This window comes from Equus asinus, chromosome 4 (assembly GCF_041296235.1).
Source record: "Equus asinus isolate D_3611 breed Donkey chromosome 4, EquAss-T2T_v2, whole genome shotgun sequence".
Lineage (NCBI taxonomy): Eukaryota > Metazoa > Chordata > Mammalia > Perissodactyla > Equidae > Equus > Equus asinus.
The window spans coordinates 20,975,272-20,998,347 of record NC_091793.1 but is presented as its reverse complement, the minus strand read 5'-3'; the positions used below and the strand labels follow the sequence as shown (position 1 = coordinate 20,998,347).

At 47.4% G+C, this 23,076-nt stretch overlaps 1 protein-coding gene across 1 annotated transcript; it reads left to right on the top strand.

Annotated features, from left to right (window-relative positions):
• The first annotated feature begins 13,585 nt into the window (after positions 1–13,585).
• On the top strand, positions 13,586–17,367 carry MCHR1 (melanin concentrating hormone receptor 1). Its single transcript, XM_014858974.3, has 2 exons — positions 13,586–13,967; positions 15,227–17,367. Exons 1-2 carry the CDS (start codon positions 13,694–13,696, stop codon positions 16,204–16,206), a joined length of 1,254 nt encoding a protein of 417 aa, XP_014714460.3. The 5' UTR covers positions 13,586–13,693; the 3' UTR covers positions 16,207–17,367.
• Positions 17,368–23,076: the final 5,709 nt, after the last annotated feature.

Below are 23,076 nucleotides of genomic sequence, written 5' to 3'. Positions count from 1 at the left end.
TGCAATTTATAAGAACATGATTTATATTAGGCTTTTGAAATCTTATAAAAAGCACTTGAACTGAATTACTGTATGTGATACCCTTTTAAAGAAACTGTTTAACATATTTCTAAATTGTGGTAAAATATACATAACATAAAATTAACTTTAACCATTTTTAAGTGTACGGTTCAGGGACATTAAGTACATCCACATCGTGGTGCACCCATCACCACCATCCATCTCCAGAAATTTTTCATCTTCCCAAACTGAAACTTTGTATCCATTAAACAGCAACTTCCCATTGCCCCCTTCCTCTAACCCCTGGAAACCTCCATTCTACTTTCTGTCTCTATGAATTTGGCTACTCTAGGGACCTCACATAAATGGAATCATACAATATTTGTCCTTTTGTGTCTGGCTTTTTTCACTTGTACAATGCCTTCAAAGTTCAACCAAGCTGTAGCATTTGTCAGAATTTCAGGTGAATGTTTTTACCTCAGCTGCTTTCTCATGCTTCCTTGGGATTTCCATGAATCCTTGTCTTGAATCCCCATCCCTGAAGGCAATCTCACTGGTCTTTCTCACAACAAAAAGGAGGCTGACTGTGGCCTCTGGGTTGCCTCACAGCTGAGAGATGCACACTGCTGGTCACAGGCATTTCAGCCGCTGCTGCCAGGCCAGCCGGGAAGCACTGGGGCTGAGTGGAGCCTCTGGGTCAGGGAGCAATACTGCTCATGCTCCCCTCCCCTCTGCCCACCTCTGTTCCAGGGGCTTTCACATATTTTCCTCTATTAGTGATTCATTCATCCAACATTTATTGAATGCCTATCATGTGCCTGGCATTGTGCTAGGCACAGGAGGTACAGCAAGGAGTAGGACAGACATGGTTTCTGCCTCAATGGAGCGTATAATTTAGTGAGAGAAAGACATTAAACAATTAACTACACGAATAAATAAATGTATGATTACAGTTGTGATCTCATGTTTCCTGCTATTAAGGAAAAGTGCAGAGTACAATGCAAATGTCTAAATGCGGGCACCGGGCTGGAGCAGAGGCCCTGGGTGTACTCACAACCCACTGACTGATATGGCAGCTCTGCCTGACACTAGAATAAGAATCATAGTCCTTGTGCCCAAGGCACGCTGGGTCTAACAGGGGTAACTGGGTGGACTGGGCTCCCCTTGGTTTTATGATCCCAGGACCACTCTGCTCCCTTCTCCTTTGGGGAACTGCTGTTCCCTTTTCCAACTGTGCATCTTTGGGGGTGCCTCTTTTGTGATAGGGGATGTCAGATAGACTGTTCTCTACTTTGGAGGGAAAATAATGACATGATCAGAGCATTGGACCCCAAAACATTGACTGAGATGTCAGGCCTTTGTGTTTTCAAGGCATTTATATCACACCTAGGGCACCTGATCCTTTCTGCTGTCCAGGCCCTAGCAGCATGGCATCATCAACAGGGTGGAATAGCATCCTGTCTTCTGTAATGATAAAGCCTTCAAAGCCTGCGAATTGGAGACCTGTCAAAAGAAGTAATGATGTCCTGAGGCAAAGGGAAAAGCTGCACTGATGACCCTGATGAATGAAAGCAGGGTTTCTGATCTTTTCTGCTTCTTGGAATAGAGAAAAAAGCATTTGCCAGATCAATAACTGCATACCAGGTGTCGGGGACTACTATTTATTTTCTCCAGCAATGGTACCATGTCTGAAATAGCAGCTGCAATTAGAGTCACCACATAACTAAGTTTATGGTCATCCACTGTCCTTCTCTAAGACCCATCTGCCTCCACTGGCCGAACTGAGAGTGAAGTGGGCATGTGATCAAATCACTGGCCCTGCATCTTTAAGGGCCTCGATGATCTTGTTAATCTCTTCACTTCCCCAGGGTGTGCACTATTGCTTTTGGCTTATCACTTTGGTAAGGAGGGATTTCCATTTGACTTTTCTCATCATCAAATCCCTTACTCTGCCAGTCCAAGAGCCAATACAGTACTTCTGCCAGTTGCTGGGGATATCTATTATAGCTGTAGCGTTAGGGAAATAAATAGGTCTGGAGATCTGCAGGGCCTATTGTGAAGTCATTCTAGTCAAACCCCATTTATTACTTGACCTACCTTAATTCCCACTCTGAGCAGTAGAGCCCAGTGGAGTTCTGGGTCCCCAGGAATTGATATTAGCTCGGAGCCGTTGCCTAGTTCTCATCAAAAGGCCTGAGTATTAATCTTTTCATTGTGCAGTTACCCTGTAGATGGCCTCATGTCCTCTGGGAAAGGCTGGGGCAGAGTCACAGCACATCCCAGTCATGTTAAGGCAGTGTCCTTTCTTGGGAGTATCCATCTAGCTTCCACTTCTTCCAAGGGTTTGAATCAGTGACTGACTTGGGCTTGGGAATCGGGTCAGGGACTGTGCTGTCAATCACGATGGCTAAAGTCGGACCTCTGTTTACTAGACCTGAAGCTTTTTTCAGATATACAAATCAAATAGAAGCTTAGTGAGTGGGCTGCTCATATGTTTTGGTCTTAGAGACTCTGTGATCAATTAGCCACATCAATCTCCGCAGGTCAGACATCCTGGTAACTCCACTGGCCCTGCTTATTGTAGTGACCATGCTCACTTTCCTCTGAGAATTAAGGGTTGCTCCTTGGTTTCTACAGCCCCAGGGTCTACGCATCCCCACTGAAATAAGGAAGATGCTTCTCCCACCAGCAGCTGCACCAAGGGCTGTTTAGAGGTGCTGGCACTTGCCCTCCCAAAGAATTTCTCAAGGCCTTGGTTTTCTGGGGGATCAACTTTGGGGTAACCAAAAAAAAGCCATGTCTGTTACCTTCTGTTAGGCGGTTAACTTTATTTTGAAAGCAATTGGGAGCCACAAAGTGTTTTCACCAGTGGGGTAGGGTGATGAGATTCACATCCTAACAAGAATACTCCTGCCGTTTGGCAGAGAGTCTAGTGGAAGAGGCAAGGCAGGAGCGAGGGTAGCAAGTGGGAATCCGATGCAGTGAGCCCAGGGAGCCTTCACAGCATGCAGACAGCAGCCTGAAAAGTACAGGGCAGGTGGATATCAGCACTGGCGGAGTCAGACAGGTACCCCAAACCCTTGGGGTGCCCTGGGTTGGGCCTGGTGAGTGGGGGCACGTAGATGGCAGGAAAAAGGGTTTATTGCTGTACATAGCCTTGATCTTCCTCAGGACAATGCTGGGCAGGGCTAAGCGACAGGTCAAGAGCCAGACGGCTTGGAGGAGAGTAGGTCAGAAGTTCCGTTCTCAGGAGTTTGCAGGCAGTGTGGCCTTGTCCCGGCTTTGGCGATATCCACTGTAAAGCTCTGAACCCCAGCAGCTGGCTTTGCGGCAAACTTTTGTGAACTGTCTTCCTTGTACCATGCACCATGGAGGGAGGAAGAGGAAAAGTCAGAGCTGGAGACATCTGCCAGGGGATGTGCCACGCTGTCCCCCAAATGGCTCTTTGCAAAGCTGGGAACATTCTTTTATCTAAAGTCTCTGCACATTTGCCCAAATCTTTGAGCTGTGTCATTAGCCCTTTGTGTAGGTGAAGAAAGTGGACCATGAGCTGCCAGCCTAGTTCACCCACACAACGCCAAGGACAAAGCTACAGCCGACATGGCGATGTGTCGCTCAGATGTTGCTTCAAGAAAGGACTTGCTGCACAGCTCAAGGAGTGTGGTTCAGTGGACAGTGCCTGGCCCCTTCAGGGTCAGCCTCAGCTTTCCAGTTGGACTCACACTCTTCTCTGAGGGGCTCCTAGCCACCACTTGGGCAGGGTGGTGGACAAGGGCCCCACCATTCCCACCCAACCTGGGCCCGGAGCTTCCCACCAGGCTGTAAAGCCCTTGTCAGGTCTGCATCACAATCTATGGCCCCCCACTTCCCAATGCAAGTTCCCTCCTCTTTCCCAGTGGTCACCCCACAATAAACATTTTACACGCCTCGCTCCATCCCAGCGTCTGCTCCCAGAAAACCCAACCTGTGATTCTCTGCTTCCTCATCTGTCAAAGGAGGATAACTAAATATGCAGTTGTTTCAAGGATTCATAACAAAGTGGTGTATGTTAAATACCTTGTCTCAGCTTAAATGCCTCCCCCTGGGTTGATGGACTGATTTCCCATTTGCCCCTTCAAATCTACTTTCCACCCTTATCCACCCCGCTCTGAGCCCCTGGAGGCTGACCCTTAAGGACAGCAGCAACAGGCAGAGGTCAGAAGGCGAGACAAGCTTGAGGCCAGATTATTTCTTCCTCTGGCTCCTTCCCTGCCAAGTTGTTGCTGGCTGGTGGCATCCTTAACCAAAGGCCACAGCTTCTGAGACAGCCCCTGCTCATAACTGCTCCCTTCATTTTGGCCCTGAGGCTGAAGACTGGTCCTGGCTCCCCATTGTTCCTACTCCAGGGCACAGCTGCACCATCCCTTCCCAGTCCCCTTAACCATGCCCAAACCTTGGTAAAGAAGCCCTTTATTAAATGCTCTTCCATTCCCCTACTTGAGTTCCCCATTTGTACTGTGTCCTCCTGACACCCTGATTGGTTCAATCAGTGAGGATACTTTCAACTGCTGCAAGGACTAGAAGTGGCTGCAAGTGTTCCAGCTATCATGCCCAGGCCCAGCAAAGTTCAGAGGAGGCAAAGGAGACCATCTCTTCCTGCATCCTCTTTGTAAGAACAAGGAAAACTTTGCCAAACACTGCCCACACCTATTCTCCACCCCTTTACTGTTGTTGGTAAGAATGGGTCATGTGCTGCCTTAGCCCAGAAAACAGAGCCAGAGACAAAGTATGTGTTGGAGTATTTTACTGGGAAGTGATTCCAGGAATCAGGGTTGAGGAGAGAGGAGCAAAGCAGAGAAGCAGAGAGCATCATGTAAGGATTTTGAGTTGGCGGCCGCTACATGTGAGCAGTTACACTATCCCACGGGACCACTGAGAGGCCATATGAAATGTGTCTCAGGACCATAAGTCCTGGGTGAAAAAGGGAAAAGCGTCCTTCCATGGCTTCCACCCCTATTGGTCAAAGGTTCACTCTAAGGGGTGTTAACTCTCCTTGCATTTCCAGGTTGCTCATGCATGGGTATTTTGTGGGTTCCCATAGTCTAAGTTGTGGCAGCAACAGAGAGGATCCAGGAAGAGGGTGAAAGACATATGGTGCAGGCCTGAGACACAGCACCGTCAGGTCATACCTGCACCTGTACCCACACCTGAACTTGGTTGGGGACTGTGCAGAGTGGGTCATTGCAACAATGGATGGAATATAAACTAGGTGTGGCCAGGAGGGTTTGAAGATGTGTGCACAGGCATCCAGTAGACATGCCCATCCTAAAACAGTCACTGGCAAAGGGAATGAGGTTGCTGTGATTGGTTTAAATTAATCACTTGTAGCGGAATGGATGCTGAGGATTCCACCTATATGCCTCCTCAGAGAGGACATCCTTAACTCTCCTCTCTAAAGACCCCCAGTCACTAAAGACCCCAATCACTCCCATTACCCCATTAATTCCCTTGGTGACACCTACTACAACAAGTAATCAGCCTACATGGCTGCTACTGTGGATTGACTGGCTCAGTGTTCACCCCTCCCCACCCCCACCTAGCAGGCAAAGGCCAGTGGGCTAAAACCTACCCTTCCCTGATTTTCTTCACTGTACCCACAGAGCCTAGCACAGTGCCTGGTACATAGCAAGGGCTCAAGAATTATTTGTTGGATGGCTAGATGGATGAATGGATGTGGGAAGACTAGCCTAGGCGGAAGAGGGGGAAATAGTGGGCCGTAGGCTCATTTTCCCAAACTGTAAACTTTGTAATGCCCCAGGGCCAAGTCCTCACAACTCCTCTCCACTCATCTCACTTCCTTGGTGAGCTCATCCAGTGTCATCAGTTTAATTTCATATCTCCAGGCATGGCCTCTCCTTTGAACTTCTGACTCACGTCCAACTACTACCCAACATTTCCGCTCTGTAACATATCCAAAACAGAACTCTTCATTTCTCCTCCAAATCTTCTCCTCCCACAGACTTCCCTATCTCAGGAAATGACAACTCCATTCTTCCAGTTGCTTGAGCTGAAAACCTGGGAGTCATCCCCAACGCCTCTATCTCTCACACATTTCTCATTCAATTCTTCAGCCAATCCTTTGGGCTCTACATAGTGTCTAGAAACCCACCATTTCTCCCCACCTCTTCAATCTAAGATACCATCATTTTTCAGTTGGATTATTTCAATAATCTTCTATATAAGATGCTTCTGGTAACCCATGTCACATTTCCCTCAGCCACCTCTGACTTCAGCTCCAGCTGCAGAAGACAGTTGTGTGTGAGCTCAGCTGATCTTGTGCCAATAGTGTCTTGCCTCAAGTGTATACCTCGTGTCCATTTGCTTTCTGCCCTGGACTTCAATGCTGTGAGAGCCCTCACAAGATTCATCTTGTGCTGACAGCCTCTTGCCGCAAGTGTGAGCTGCAAATCTCTTTGCTTTCTGCCCCCTTGAAGCGCAGAGCTGTAGGAGCCTGCTCTACGTATGTACCCAGAAGTGCAGAGTTAAAACCCTGGGGGCAACTCTCAACCAGTGGAGGACAGGGCAACTGGATAAATGTTCCTGCTTCCCATCCTTCAGGTGAATGATTCTGAGAAACAGACTGTGCACTTTTCAAGGATGGTAAACTCAAGCTCCTGTTGTCCACAGCAGCGACGTTGATAATGAACCCTACGGTGGCTTGTTCTCCTTTCCCATCTCATTGTCCCCACTCCCTCATGTCCGCTCCTGGGCTCATCTCTCAGAAAAGCCATGTGCACGTAAGTCCTTGTCTCAGGCTCTACTGTCAAGGAAACCCAAGCTATACTACCTTTCAATTTGTTTCTCTTGCTACCCAGCAGAAGATTGATCCTTTTAAAATACTTCTGAGGCTGGCCCAGTGGCATAGTGATTAAATTTGAGTGTTCTGCTTCGGTGGCCTGGGGTTTGCAGGTTTGGATCCTGGGCGCAGACATAGCACTGCTTGTCAAACCATGCTGTGGCGGCGTCCCACCAAAGTAGAGGAAGATTGGAATGATTTTAGCTCTGTGACAATCTTCCTCAACAAAAAGGAGGAAGATTGGCAACAGATGTTAGCTCAGGGCTAATCTTCCTCACACACACCCACGCATACAAATAAAATAAAACACATCTGATCATGTCCCTCCTCAGCTGAAAACCCTCTGGTGACTCCCACTTCCCCTAAAGAAAAAAGCTAAAATCCTGACAAGGCCTGACAGAATCTGCCCCTCCTGCTGTTTCCTCTCTGTCATCATCTCTTGCTAGTCTCCTCTTTGCTCTACTATAGCCACTACCAGGGTTCTTTGCTCCACTATAGTTCTCCAAAGAACCCAGCACACTCCTGCCTCAGGGCCTTTGCATTGGCTATTCCTACTGCCTGACATCCTCTTTCTCCAGATATTTCCAAGCATGTTTCTTCACTTCCTTCAGGACTCTTCTGAAAACACTTCCCAGAGGACTTCCTATGTTAAATAGCAACCTCCACCTCCTCTGGTGTTCCCTGGCCCCTCACACTGCTATAAGTTTTCTGTAGACCTGATCACATGTATCATAAATTGCTTTTTTGGGGGATATATTTTCTGTCTCTGTGCCCCCCCATTTAAATGTAATCTCCAGGAGTACAGGGGCTCAGGGACTTTATTATTTTTTTTTTTTTTACTACAGAACCTAGAACAGTGCTTGACAAGTAGTAAGTGCTCAATAAATATTTGTTGGATCAAGCAAATAAATAAATAAGAAGTGTGTAGGGATTAGACTGTGTAGAACTTGAACCCCTGCTTCTGAGTCTGGCAGTGAGTGTGGTGTCAGCTCTTGGCTGTGTAGGGGAGGAAGATAAATCCTCTACCCTCTCTAGGTTCTTCTAGCTGGTCTATGAATTGAATTGACATGAGACAGAATAACAGGAGAAAATCAAACAAACGTGTACAACATGTAGACGTGGGAGAGACTCAGGAAAACTGAGTAACTCAACAAAATGGCCAAGCTGCCAGTTTAAATATTATCTTCAGCTAAAGACAAAGGAGGATGTTGGGGGTGGGGAGAGTCAGGTATGGGAGATTCCCAGAAAAGCCCAGTAAACAAGAATAAGGTTATTATGCAGATTTAAGACCTTGCCTTCCACATTGATAAGAGTTTCCAGAAATAAGGTCATCTCCCCTTCTTCCTGGTACAGAGAGGGAGACACCTTTACAGATGGAGATTTCCCTTACAAATGTACATGTCTCTTACAAAGGGCAACTTCTACTTCTACTTGGTTTTCAGAGCTTTTCCCACGTGTCCAGTTTTTAAAAGTAACCAGCCCCAAATAAGCCTTATGCCAAAGAGACACATTTTGGGGTGGCCAATTCTGATCCCCCACAGTCCTGCCTTTGAAACCTTAAGAAGTTTCACAGTCCTTTGAAACTTTAAGAATTTTCAAAGTTGAGAAGCTGAGTTGATAGATTGTTCCAGCTCACTGAACACATCTCTTAGTCCTGATAATAGGTCAGTCCAGTTAAGTTCATTTTAGAAGGCAGTGATACAGGTGGGCTCCCAAAGTTACCCCTATCTTGTGGAAGCAAGCAGTTAGGTAGTTAACAAGAAGTATTTCTACAGAAACAAAAAGAAAAACAAGGATAATGGTTGGAGCAAATTATAAACCAGTTTTTGAGCTCAGGAGACAGCCAGTCAAGAAGATTTTTAGTTGTCAGAATTGAAGCATCTTTTGCAGCTTGAAATGTCTCTGATGATTCATTGGGTGTTCAGGTATCCTTTTGAGGGGCTTACATAGCAACAGGTGTGCTATCGTGGTGATCTTTACAAAGTTTATATCAAGTTATCATATCTGAGTTACATTAGTTTGCAGGGCTTCAGAAACAAGGGTATTTTCAGTTCTCAATGATTTCAAATAAAAATGTTGGAAAAATTTGAAAACATACATTTTACTTTCCTTGAATACAAACATATTTTCATTAATTTTTAGTAGCTTTAATCACATATTAGAATTTTTTTTTAAAGGTTGGCACCTGAGCTAACATCTGTTGCCAATCTTTTTTCTTCTTCTTCTCAAGTACATAGTTGTATATTCTAGTTGTAGGTCCTTCTGGTTGTGCTAGAATTTTTAACCCTTAGAAACCTTAATTTAACCTTTAGAGATCTTAATTTTTAGTGAAAACTAAGTAAGCAATTATGAATTGTCTGTAGCTTGGAAAATTTATAAACACTTTTCATAATTTCTATAAACATGTCACTTCATAGTACAATCTTTCAATAAAACACAAGACATGTTCACCAATAGACCTAAAACACCTTTTAGTTTTTCTGTAATAGGAAGCCAAAAGTAGATAAACTTATATTTAGTAATTAACATCTAATATCTTACCTTATTTAGAAATAAGGTAGATATTCAATGAATTTTTCAGCATTTAATTGAGCAAAACTTCAAAGTTTCAAGCTACCAAAGAGATTTGGAAGTTATTAAATACACATCATAAAATATAATTATTGCTAAAAATTTAAACTCTTATCTCATTTACACCTAAATTATTTGTTTCCAACAATTATGTTTAGATTACCCACGAAAACTTCATGAGACATAATTAGCTATCATTCATAGCTATTTTGCTGACAAATTTGTAACAGGGATAGCATGAGCTTATTTTACTAGTAAACCCAGCCTGCATGTCTGCGTTGTAGCCAATGCTGATAACTCTCAGGACATGCCTATTTTAATCAAACCAACAAATTTAAACAAGCTTTTATTTACCAAAGGTTATTTCATATCATGTTAGCTTGAAAGACATTTGGATTGGATTCTATTACATTTAGAAATAATTTATGTTAAGTGCTTAATTTAGGCCAATTAAACAGAGCTCTTAATTTTGGTCATACCATCTGGATGTAAAATATTACACATATATGACATACATATGGACACACATAAACACACAAGCAGACACAGACAGAGACCTTATTGCTTCTGTTAAATTTTTGTTATGAATCAAGTATAATATAAAACTCACTAGTTTCCGAGAAACATTTGCATTTCAAAGAATGACTCTTAGCTCCTAGAGAAGATGGGAGCAGAAAATCTCCATCATAAAGACACAGAGAAAGCAGTCAAGTTTTCTTCAAGATGGAGTTTCTGGGGCATATTTGTCTTATCCGTTTCTAATCTCTTTATATCAGGGAAATCTTTAACTTAAGAGATTAATCAAAAAATTTTTATGTTCTAGGGGCCAGCCCCGTGGCCGAGTGGTTAAGGTCTCATGCTCCACTTCAGTGGCCCAGGATTTCGCCAATTTGGATCTTGGGGGAGGACATGGTACTGCTCATCAAGCTGTGCTGAGGCGTCATCCCACATGCCACAACTAGAAGGACCCACAATGAAGAATATACAACTATGTACCGGGGGGCTTTGAGGAGAAAATAAATATCTTTATTTTTTTCCTTTTTCTCCCCAAAGCCCCCCAGTACATAGTTGTATATCCTAGTTGTGGGTCTTTCTAGTTGTGGCTAAAAAAATTTTTTTATGTTCTAAAACTTCAGGACAGTGTATCACACCTTAAGAAGTGTGCACAAAGCATTTAACAAAGGCCCTCTTTCTAAGTGTACAGTTAAACCTTAGACCCATTTATGGGGGGAGTCCTTTTATTATCCTTTTTTATTAGCACCTGATATCAGCCTCTAGTTTTTATCTCATACTGTGTGGGCTCAGGTAACCCCACTGACTTCCCTTTAGTAAGTTTAATTAACACTGTCTGAGGGAGGATTTATATGCTGCCTTACAATCAGGCAGGGGAAACGTTCCTTTCCCCAGTGAGACACAATGTCTATCCCCACAATATGATCTATAATACAATAAGGCAAAAAGAGATGCAATCATGTCACATAAAAGCTCATAAATACATTAATTTTTCTACAAAATTTCATCTCAATTCCATCATAGCTTTCATTAGGACTTTATAAATAGGTCCTGGTCTTATAATTTTGGACAGGGGAAGTATTCCCAGACAGACATTTAAAAACATACTCAGACAATGTTGATATAACCTCTCTATCTAAAATTAGCTCAAACATTCCAACCTTTATAATCTTATCAACACTTATACATTTACATTTTCTCAATTCACTTGAAGCCCAAGTCAGGGTCTTAAGCCTGGCTATTAGGGTTTTTTTGGGGTTTTTTTCTTTTTGTATTTCCTTTTTCAATTTGGCCTTTTCCTAGGTACCAACAAAACAATTACGATGAGAGCTCTCATAAATTTTTTTCCCCAATGTAAAAGTTTTCCCAATTTAAATGATCCATCATCTGGCCACAGTGATGAGTAGGATCTTAAAGTAACTCATATCAATAAGTTTAGCCATGGATGCAAGAGGCGTCCCCAAAAGAGATCCAGAAAGTTCACTCCCAAAAATAGTCTAAGAAAAGCAAAGACCTTCATTGCACATGCAGGGTGAAAAAGCAATGAAGGTTGAGATGACAAAGGTCTCCAATGAAAGCATTTGGGACCCCTTATGACAAATTGCCCTGAGAGCTAACACAGTCAGACAAAGAGAATGTGTCCCAGAACCCCAGTCTACTTGACTGGCTGCTGAGATGCATGCCACTTCGTACATCCTCTGGATGGCAGAGACCAGAAAGATCACAAAGCCAAGCTCCCAAGACATAGAACAAGATGAAAGAAAAAACCTCATCTTATATGCACATTAAGAGTTTTAGCTAAGCCTTGGGTCTCTTGGAGCCAGAATAATACCTAGGAGGGAGGTGCTGCGGGTTTGGGGATTGTGTGTGCTTTACAGAGTACCTAGTCATTGCATGGACATTCTTGAAGTTGGTGGGGGGAGCTGCGTCATCCACCCCATCCTGTGACCAACTCATTCTTTCACTGGAGACACCTTGAGGTGGTGAGCACCCTAATGGCTCTTAACTGCTCAACCTGCACCCACCAAATTTGTGGCCTTTTTGGCTTCCAAGATGCCCTTAGCAACAGCTTTCAACTCATGCCCATATTCCCAGACAACAGGATTATAGAGATGCCTGTGTCTTACGACAAATGACAAAAAAGGCAGAGACAAGAAAAAATAGTGACTATCTCAGGGAGGAAACGGATCAATTAACCAATGAGTACTCAACCAAATCCTAGAGTCACTGAGTCCAAGAAGCTGGCTTCACCAATATTTTCTCCTGCTAATCTAAATTTTGAAAAGGAAACAAAACTCACCACTCTTGCTTCCAATGGACCCTGCAGGCAGAGATCTGCGAGACTGACGTGGTAAGAACTCTTAGCTACTGCCAGCTCTTGTCAGGGGTCCAGGATCTCTCAGCTGCAGGAGTCTAGGAGCAAGCAGCATGCAGCCAGTGAAGTTTTATCCTACCCTCATTGCCAAACTATTGGGGAGGAAGATCCTCTACCCATTCTAGGTCCTTCTGGCTGGTCTATGAATTAAATTGACATGAGACAGAATAACAGGAGAAAATCAAACAAAGCTTTATAACATGTAACATGGGAGAGACCCAGGAAAACTGAGTAACTCAACAAAATGGCTGAGCTGCAGCTGAAATATTATCTTCAGCTAAAGACAAAGTAAGATGTTGGGGGTGGGGAGAGTCAGGTATGGGAGAGTCCCAGAAAAGCCCAGTAAACAAGAGTAGGGTTGTTATGCAGACCCGAGTCCTTGTCTTCCACATTGATAAGAGTTTCCGGAGATAAGGTCATCCCCCTTCTTCCTGGTACAGAGAGGGAGACACCTTTACAGATGGAGATGTCCCTTACAAATGTACATGTCTCTCACAAAGGGTAACTTCTACTTCTACTTGGTTTTCAGAGCTTTTCCCACGTGTGCAGTTTTTAAAAGTAACCAGCCCGAAATAATCCTTATGCCAAAGAGACATATTTGGGGGTGGGCAATTCTGATCCCCCACAGTTGTGAAGGGCACTGGAGGCTGGCAGCAGCATACCTCTGCTGAGAATTCACCCGATGCTTTGCCCTCTGAGGCTGCTTCCTGGTTGACCATCTTTGGGGGCCTATGCTCTGATATTTGTCTCAAGGAGTCCCAGGTAACACCTCAAAGACTTCAGAGCATTTAGAAAAATAAAACCTCTATAAGCCTGCTCTATGCTGATCCCATGGAAAAGGGAGTTTGTCCCCTTCTGGTCCCTGAGATCCTGGCCATCACCAGCACGAAGTGACCTGAGTCACCTCTGAGTGCTGGTCAGGCACAGCTCAGCAGCCAAGAACTCCTCTGATGCACACTGGCAGTCTAGCCAGCGAGATGGTTGGAATCCATGGGGGCACCGGGAAGGGGCTGAGGGTCGCCTAGAGGGCAGGCATGCTGTGGTCCAAGGCTTCCATTCCCAAGCTCTGTGAACAGTCACCCCGGCCCCTGCCACATGGCCCAGCCACCAGTACCTGGGGCTAGGGGCCAGGCCAGGCTGGTTCTCTCCTCCAAAGGGAGGCAGCCCATCCACCTTTGCAGAGACCTGGAGTCTGCCATGAAGCCAGCAGCTCTCCCTGTGAGCAGAGGAGACACAGCCCCCAGTGGCAGGGGGAGGAAGCCCCTCTCTGATGAGTGCCTGAGCCGGCCCTCCAGGCTTCCTCAGGGCCCCGGGCTCCGCAGGCAGTCAAAAGTGGGAGCTGCGTCCGGGACTGAAGAGGTTAACGTGCATCTGCCTCCGAATGTTAATGTGTCTAGGTGATGTCAGTGGGAGCCGGGGAAGAAGGGAGTAGGGAGCGCAGTGGGGCTTGGAGGCAGCAGAGGCTGCCCGGTTGCCGAGGAAGACCCCCTTTCGGACTGCGGGGCTCGGGCTCTGGGACAAGGCGGGCGGGCGCTGGAGGCTGCCGCAGCCTGCGTGGGTGGCCCTGGGAACGGGCGACCGGCGCCGGCAGGATGGACCTGGAAGCCTCGCTGCTGCCTACCAGCCCCAATGCCAGCAACACCTCGGACGGCCCGGAGAACCTCACCTCGGCCGGTGAGTGGTGTTGGAAGGGAGTCCTCCCTCCTCTGCGATGGGGGTGGGAAATGGGAAGGCTTCACCTCTGAGCCAAACTGCTTGGGAAACTTTATTGCAGTTCTTAGGGACGAGATCTGCAGTCTGCTTTGCCTGGAGGGGAAGGGGAGAAGGGGGCGGGGCAGGCAGGGGCAGAAGGGACGGGAGCACAGGAGAAGGCAAAGGCACGTTCAGAATTGGCAAGAGATGGTGGCCAGCTGCCCGGGAGACAGGGGAAAGCTTGTGGATGAGTTTTAAAAATGCTTTGCAGAAAAAATGCCAGGCTGGAAAAGCAAGCAAGAGAAGCTGGAGGATAGAGTGTGGGGAGACAGCTGGAGGCTTGCTCACTCACGGATCCCCTTGGCTTTTTACTCCAACTCGCGCAATGGGGTCTGAAACATCCTCACTGCCCCCTGGGAAAGGCCGCCGGAAGGGGTAACTCAGAGAGCCCTGAGGGGATTAACTTTCCTGGTGAATGAAGCTTCCTGACATTTCCAGAGCTAAGATGCCCTGGAATTCTATCTTTGAAGGAGAAGGGAAGGAAGGAAAAAGAAGAAAGGTTTGTGAGAAGGAAATTCTCAGGCGGCTGGGCTGCAACACACAGCTTCAGTCTGCTCACTCCTGGGGAAAGCCCAGGCTCAGAGATACTGACCAAGGAACCCAGGATGGGGGGCTGTGGGGCCCATGGGCAAAAGCCTCCACAAGGCAGGCGCCCCCAGAGATGCCCAGGAATCAGTGCACAGCTTCCAACGAGCGATTTCTAAAATGAAATGGTCAGGGCTGCAAATAGGAAAAGAGAAACCACATAGATACGCACGCGCGCACACACGCACAGACACTTTCATGTCCTTCTGGCTATTTTGGTGAGGTCTCCCGGTAAAGCCCAGGGGCTCACACAATAATTCTCTGCAGACAGCAGAGAATGTGGTTCTTGACTCTGTGCCTTCTGAGAAAATGCGAGAGGCAAAGGACTGAGTTCTTCAACTAACAGGTGATGCAGGGGAATTCGGTCCGATTAACCAGGGACTGGTGGAGGAGGGCAAGGGGACAGGATTAGCAGCAGTGTGGGGAGGGAGAATGGCAGAAGAGGGTTCCAGATGAATGGTGGGCCCTGAGCTGAAATGAGGGAGGGTGAAGAGGTGAGCAAGGGCATGACTGGAGGCTGAGCCTGCCAGTAGGATGTCAGCCCTTAGAGAGCAGAGTCCATGTCAGACAGTTGACACTTGCTCCTCTGTCCCCAGGGCCACCTGCTCGCACAGGGAGTATCTCCTACATCAACATCATCATGCCTTCCGTCTTCGGCACCATCTGCCTCCTGGGTATTGTTGGGAACTCCACGGTCATCTTCGCGGTGGTGAAGAAGTCCAAGCTGCGCTGGTGCAGCAACGTCCCTGACATCTTCATCATCAACCTCTCGGTGGTCGATCTCCTCTTTCTCCTGGGCATGCCCTTCATGATCCACCAGCTCATGGGCAATGGCGTCTGGCACTTTGGAGAGACCATGTGCACCCTCATCACGGCCATGGATGCCAACAGTCAGTTCACCAGCACCTACATCCTGACTGCCATGGCCATTGACCGCTACCTGGCCACCGTCCACCCCATCTCCTCCACCAAGTTCCGGAAGCCCTCTGTGGCCACCCTGGTGATCTGCCTCCTGTGGGCACTCTCCTTCATCAGCATCACGCCTGTGTGGCTCTATGCCAGGCTTATCCCCTTCCCAGGGGGCACAGTGGGCTGCGGTATCCGCCTGCCCAACCCGGACACTGACCTCTACTGGTTCACCCTGTACCAGTTTTTCCTGGCTTTTGCCCTGCCCTTCGTGGTCATCACGGCCGCATATGTGAGGATCCTGCAGCGCATGACATCCTCGGTGGCCCCTGCCTCTCAACGCAGCATCCGGCTGCGGACAAAGAGGGTGACCCGCACGGCCATTGCCATCTGCCTGGTCTTCTTTGTGTGCTGGGCGCCCTACTATGTGCTACAGCTGACCCAGTTGTCCATCAGTCGCCCGACTCTCACCTTCGTCTACCTGTACAACGCGGCCATCAGCTTGGGCTATGCCAACAGCTGCCTCAACCCCTTTGTGTACATCGTGCTCTGTGAGACCTTCCGCAAGCGCCTTGTCCTGTCGGTGAAGCCCGCAGCCCAGGGGCAGCTTCGAGCCGTCAGCAACGCCCAGACAGCTGATGAGGAGAGGACAGAAAGCAAGGGCACCTGACACTCCCCCTGCCAGCCTGGGTACCTCCAGCTCAGGACACCACAGCAGACCGTGGGGAGAGATGCTGAGAAAAACCCAAGACTCCTCTGGGAGAATGCAGGGAGGCTGGGTGATGAGGGGTTTATGCAACTAGAAACATTCCACAGGGCCCACCAATTGCTGGGGGAGGCTCAGAGCCAGGTGTGGAGGCTTCACACATCAAAAATCCCCTGGGGAGAGCAGGATGAGACCTTTGGGTTGAAAGAAACTGTGCAAGAAGAAAATTTTGGTTTAAATGTTCAGTGGAGCCCTACATCTGCTAGCTCCCAAATGTCTTTTTTCTTTTGGTGAGGAAGATTGGCCCTGAGCTAACATCTGTTGCCAATCCTCCTCTTTTTTCGCTTGAGGAAGATTCGCTCTGAGCTAACATCTGTGCCAATCTTCCTGTATTTTTTGTATGTGGGATGCCTCCACAGCTTGGCTGATGAGTGGAGTAGGTCCACACCTGGATCTGAACCTGAGAACCCAGGCCGCTGAAGCAGAGCGTGGAACTTTAACCACTTGGCCATGGGGCTGGGCCTCCAAATGTCTTTTTCCCAAGAGAAGAGATGGAAGGCTTCTGGCTGAGTTTATTTGAAATCAGGCTGGGCCAGGGTGTGGGTGGGGAGGCCATACGACACAGGGCCCTGGGGAGACGGGAAAGGTGGTATGGCCTCAGCTCTTTCCCGTGTCCCATTGGTTTGAGGGAGGGCAGCCTTTCACCCAAGCTAGAGGATCATGAAAAATGAAGAATGCCATCTTTCCGTGTTCCAGCATCCTGTGTTGATTTCCCTTTATCTCCAGGGGATGCATGTTCATTTTGGGGGGTGGGGGTGGGGCTGAGGCCACAGGAGTAAAAGCTCCCTTTGCTAGATCTGCTTACTGAGAACGACAAGGCTACCTGAGGTGGGTGTGGGTGGGGGTCTTGAAATTAAGAAAAATGGGGAGGGGAAAGGGAGCTTTTGCAGCTGAGGGGACATTGTTTTCCTGGGTCACATTTGTCAATCACCAGATCCAGAGTGAGCAGCCACCAGGGTCCTGCATGTGCAGGGGTCATTCTGATGCCTGCTGTGTTGGCATCATCTTTTGGCTCTAGCCCTTACTCTCCAAAATAAAAACCAATAAAGGACAATCTCCACCCACATCTCTCTGGATGCTCCTGTATAATTGCTTGGGCTTAGGGGTGGGGGTGGGTAGCAGAAAAGGAAGGAGGGTTCCCCTGTCTGTAGAATCTCGACCTTGGTTCAGGCTGCCTTTTAGGAAGCAAGAAGCAGGGGCTCTGCTTGTCTAAACCCACGGGGAGGATTCAGTGACACAAATGGAATTACTATGAATTCATTAAATTGCAATTCTGCTGCTGGGCTTGTTCTCAGGACTCAGTTTCCTGTCTTCTGTTCCAAAGTGCTTGGTCGTCACCAGTGCTGGCCCCTCAGGCCCCAAGTCCCACCCACCACCTCCCTGCCACTAAGTCACCAGTCGCAGGGCTGCCTTCTCCTGGCAGCCTGAGCCTGCAGCTTGCTGCTGCAAAGATCTGGTGTGAGCCACGATGAGCAGGAAGATTACAGATGGGGCCGCTGGGCGGCAGCCAAGGCTGCTGCTTCTCAGCTTCTTCACCGAGAGGGGCCGGGAGCCAGGAGTCCTGCATGAACCACTCAGCAGACGTTGACGAGTTAGTGGGAGCAAAGTGCAGAGCTCCTGTCTTATCCAGATGCATCCTTAAAGCAGGTGCATCAGCACAGCCTCTTCCTGCAGGTTGTTTTTCACTATGGAGCTGCAGCAAGTAGCCTGTTTAACAAACTTCTGGGCAGCTTCTTTGGGTCCTGGAGAGCTCTTTTTATCATCACCATTAGCAGCATTTCCCGGCTTGCGTTCCATTCCACCCAGCACTGGGGGAGCAAAGAAGCTGAGTTTTCCTAACTCGCTAACAGTGGGGTCTCTAGCTGCCATAGGTAAGCTCCAAATCTATTTTGGATGCACATGCAACAAGAGAAAGAAGATTCTTAGGGGAGCCTTGAGGCAACTCCTACCACTGGGTCCAGAAAAGGAGGTTAGCCTGCAGCTGGTTTGCCTATGAAAGACTTCCGGGGTGTGGGAGGGGAGCTATCTCCCCACCTTCCTACCGCTTCATGGAGGAATCTGGGAAAGGAAACAGGTGAGATGGACTTCTCCCACCCAGAAGTGACCAAGTCAACAGCTCAGGTAGGTGGGTGGGCACAGGGCCAACTGAAGGTCCCCAAAATGCCGAGGCAGGGACACCCCCTCTTTCAGCTCTCAGCCTCATGTTGAAAGCTGACATTGAAGCAGAGTGGGTTAAGACAGGAAAGTGAGTGGGTGGTAATGTAAACAGCACTGAGGGGAGAGGGCTAGGGGAGAGATGAAGTTGGGCAGAACCGGAGACGGGCAGGGGAAGGGGTCAGGAGACTATAACGGGGGTTGGGAACTGTTGCCAACACATCTGTCCCCACCCTGACCCAGCAGTAACCTGAACACACTTGAGGTGCCCCCAGACAAAAATAAATGTGTGTGGGGGTGGAGGGAGGCGCGTGTTGCTGGCAGGAGCAAATAAAGGGACTAGCAATGATTTTTTTGTTTGTTTTTTTCCTGCATGATCAGTTTTTACTTGTTTTTTTACTGTGGTAAAATATACATAGCTGAATTCTATACACTTAAAAATGGTCAAGATGGTAAATTTTATATTATGTGTATTTTGCTACAATAAAAAGGTATACATAACATAAAATTTACCATTTTAACCGTTTGTAAGTGTACAATTCAGCGGTATCACGTAATTCACACTGTTGTGCAACCATCACACTACCCATCTCCAGAATTTTTTCTTCTTCGCAAACTGAAACTCTGTACCACTTAAACACTAACTCCCCATTCTCTCCTCCCCCCAGTCCCTGGCAGTGACCATTCTGCTTTCTGTCTCCATGAATTTGACTCCTCTAGAAACCTTGTATAAGTGGAATCATACAAAAAAGTATTTGTCTGCCGGCCCGGTGGCACAGCAGTTAAGTTCGAACGTTCCACTTCAGGGGCCCAGGGTTCGCTGGTTGGGATCCCGGGTGTGGACATGGCACCACTTGTCAAGCCATGCTGTGGCAGGTGTCCCACATATAAAGTAGAGGAAGATGGGCACAGATGACAACTCAGGGCCAGTCTTCTTCAGCAAAAAGAGGAGGATTGGCGGCAGATGTTAGCTCAGGGCTAATCTTCCTCAAAAAAAAAAAAAAAGCCAAAACAGTATTTGTCCTTTTGTGTCTGACTTATTTTAATTATTTAGTTAATTATTTAGCTAATTATTTTAATTAGCATAATGTTTTCAAGGTTCATCTTTGTTGTAGCATGTGTCAAAATTCCCTTCCTTTTTAAGGCTGAGTAATATTCCATTGTGTGTATATACTACCTTTTGTTTATCCATTCATCAGTCAATGGCTATTTAGACTGTTTCTACATTTTGGCTATTGTGAATAGTGCTGCTATGAACATGGGTGTACAAATGTCTGTTTGAGACCTTGCTTTCAATTCTTTTGTGTATATAACCAGAATTGAAATTGTTGGGTCATGTGGCAATTCTACGTTTAATGTTTTTAGGAACTGCCATACTGTTTTCCACAGTGGCTGTACCATTTTACATTCCCATTAGCAATGCACAAAGATTCCAATTTCTCCACATCCTTGCCCACAATTGTTATTTTCTATTTTTTTTTTATAATAGCCATCCCAATGAGTGTGAAGTGGTCTTATTGTGGTTTTGAACTCATTTCCTTCATGAGTAGTGACGTCGAGCATCTTTTCATGAGCTTATTCGCCATCCATATATCTTCTTTGGTGAAATTTCTGTTCAAACTCTTTGCCCATTTTTAAATTGGGCTCTTTTTAAAATTATTAGCAATAATATTTTACTCAAATTAAATTAGTAATAACTGGTTCTTTATGCCTCATTACTAAGAAAATCTTTTTTTTTTTTTTACCCAGGCTCTTCCTTCCTGCTGTTCGATGAGATACTTCTCTTCTTTTTTTTTCCATTGAGCATTTGGATGGAGAACCACACACCCCCCAAAACCTCCTCCCCCTCCTCCTCCTTCTCCTCTTCCCAGGCCTATGATGTGCAATGAGTCAAACTGATCCAGTAGCCTCAGCTGAGGAAGTTAAAAAAGCAAACACCCTTGGAACATGGTTGGTGAGATGAGGCCAAGCTTCATTTTACAGTTCGCAATGCCTTGCTAATTACACCTAAGTTCTGAGATTGTGGAAACCACGGGGGGTGGTCATGGTGACGGGGCGAGGTGAGGCGACTCACCTTTGAGGTGGGATTTCTGTTTAAACAGTGATGGGCAACCTACTCTGAGTGCCCCAGCCTCAGGTCCAACTCTCAGAGGACAACCGAGGGAAGAATGTTCCAGATGGTCAGAGATGGGATGGAGAAGCCGCTGACTTAATTATCTGCAAAGCTATCTCCTTCATCAGTGGTGAATAGTGGTGATTTCACACTACACAGAAAGGCAACATTGTTTGTTAAAAGGACAAAAAACGAGGGGACAGCCCCATGGCATAGTGGTTAAGTTCGCATGCTCTGCTTTGGTGGCCTGGCTGTGCCTTCCTGGATCCTGTAGGGCGCGGACCTACACGACTTGTCAAGCCATGTGGTGGTGGTGTCCCATATACAAAATGGAGGAAGATTAGCACAGATGCTGGCTTAGGGCCAATCTTCCTCACCACAAAAGAAAAGAATAAGAAGGAAAGAAAAAAAGAGCAACATATTTTTTTGCAGCCATTCTTGTGCCAAACACTATGCTAAGTACTATATTTATTTATTAACTCATTTAATCCTCCCAAAAACATTTTGTGGTAGATAGCCCTTTATGCCCATTTTACAGATGGGTCAATTGTGACTTAGAGAAGTTAAATGACTTGCCCAAGGTTATAGAGCTTGACAGTGTCAATATCGAAACCCAGGTGTGCTTGACTCAAAGTTCACCTTCCATAGTGTCTCCCCTCAGATCGCATCCGTATTCTCAAACTGGCCCCAGCCTCATCCCCTCAGTGACCACACCCTGGACCTCACACGTCCCTGCCTTTGTGTGTGCATCCCTTGCTGAAGAGCCCCTTCTCCTCTCCCAGGTGGAATTCTTGCTTGATCTCTGTTACGGGTTGAATTGAATCCCCTGAAAGATATGTTGAAGTCCTAACTCCCACTACCCCAGAATGTGACCTTATTTAGAAATAGGGTCTTACAGATTTAACCGAGTCCAGATGAGGTCCTCAGAGTGGGTCCTAATTCAATACGACTGTTGATCTTATAAAAAGAGGGAATTTGGACACCGAGACAGACACGCACTCAGGGAAGACGATGTGATGACACGGAGAATGCCACAAGAAGACGGAGGAGTGGACTGATGCATCTACAAGCCAAGGAATGCTTGAGGCTACCAGAAGCTGGGAGAGCGTCATGCAACAGAGCCTTCTCCAGCGTCTTCAGAGAGAGCACGGTCCTGCCTGCCAACCCCTTGATTTCAGACTTCCAGCCCCCGGAACTGTAAGACACACATTCCTGTTGTTTTGAGCCACTCAGTCTGTGGTACTTTGTTATGTACGGCAGACGCAGGAAACTAATAGACCCCCCGAGGCTCGCCTCAGACGTGTTCTCATCCAGGAGGACCCTGGCCTCCCAGGGAGGATCGATGGCTTCCTCTCTGGGTTCCCAGGGCGCTGTACAAGCCCTCATTCACCCATCCAGCACCGCGCGGCACAGACTGTGTCTTATTCACTCCTGATTTCTCAGCCTCTCTCACAGGGCCCCCAGCACAAATGCTCAAGCCCTGTTTCTAAAATAAACACGTCATCCACAACCAACATTGTGGAGTCGGGACTGGGGGGCCCGGCAGCGTCTTCTAGTGCAGCCTGATGTGAACACAACTGTCCGGGGGGCTCTGGAGAAGGCCCACCACTGATGCAGAAACTGGCCAAAGCAAATCAAGTTTTCATCCCTCAGCCATTTCCATCTCCAGTGGCCTTCCTTCAGATCCCTCCATCTTCAGAAGTACCGTCCCCTCTTCGCCTCCTGCGAGGGCAGAGCTGGTACATTCCTAGACTTTCTGGTTCTAGCCCTTAGGAACCCGGTGGCCTCGGCAAGTGACCTCCTCTCTTGGGCCTGTTTCCCCATCTGTAAAATGAGGAGAATAACACCTACGTCACGGGGCTGTTGGGACGATTACATGAGATGTCACATATGCAACCTGAGGGTTCCAGGGTCACCTTAACCTGAAATATCCACATCTACCAACTTAAGTGTCCATTGCGGGGGCTGCTGTGGGCAGGCCAGTGCCTTCTCAACATCTCTGTAAGTGGTTGTGGCAGGTCCTGTGTGTCACCTGCCCCCTCTGGCTCGGATCATCTCTGCCTGGCTCGTCACCACCTCTCCAAGATGCTCCAGCTCTCTGCAGGTGGCTTCACCCCGAGGCAGCCAGGGCTGGCTCAAGCCTATGTTAGTGGGGCTCAGGGATTGTCAAAGCAGGGAAGGAGAGGAGGGGAGAGCCCAGAATCGGAAAGGACTGAGCTGGCCAGCAGGCCACAGGATTCCTGCTGTCCGTGTGCGGTGCCAGGTCACGGGGAGGCCCTTTGCCGTCTCCCTGCAGGCTTGGCCTGCTGCCTGGTTTCTGAGCCATGGACACTGGACCTCGGCCCTTTCCCCATCTCCTCTTTTCTCCTTGTTTTAGGGCCTCCAAATCTCCTCTCCTCTGGACAGCCTGGAGAAAATCCACAATCCAGTGCAAAACGCAAAACCGTTCATTCCAAGGAGGACACCTTTTACTCTATTACACAGAGCAATGCGTTTCTCTGTGTCTC

Coding starts and splice junctions, on each gene's coding strand:
- MCHR1 (XM_014858974.3), top strand. CDS start 13,694: ATGTCAGTGGGAGCCGGGGAAGAAGGGAGTAGGGAGCGCAGTGGGGCT. Junction 13,968..15,226: donor GGAGAACCTCACCTCGGCCG/GTGAGTGGTGTT, acceptor CTCTGTCCCCAG/GGCCACCTGCTCGCACAGGG.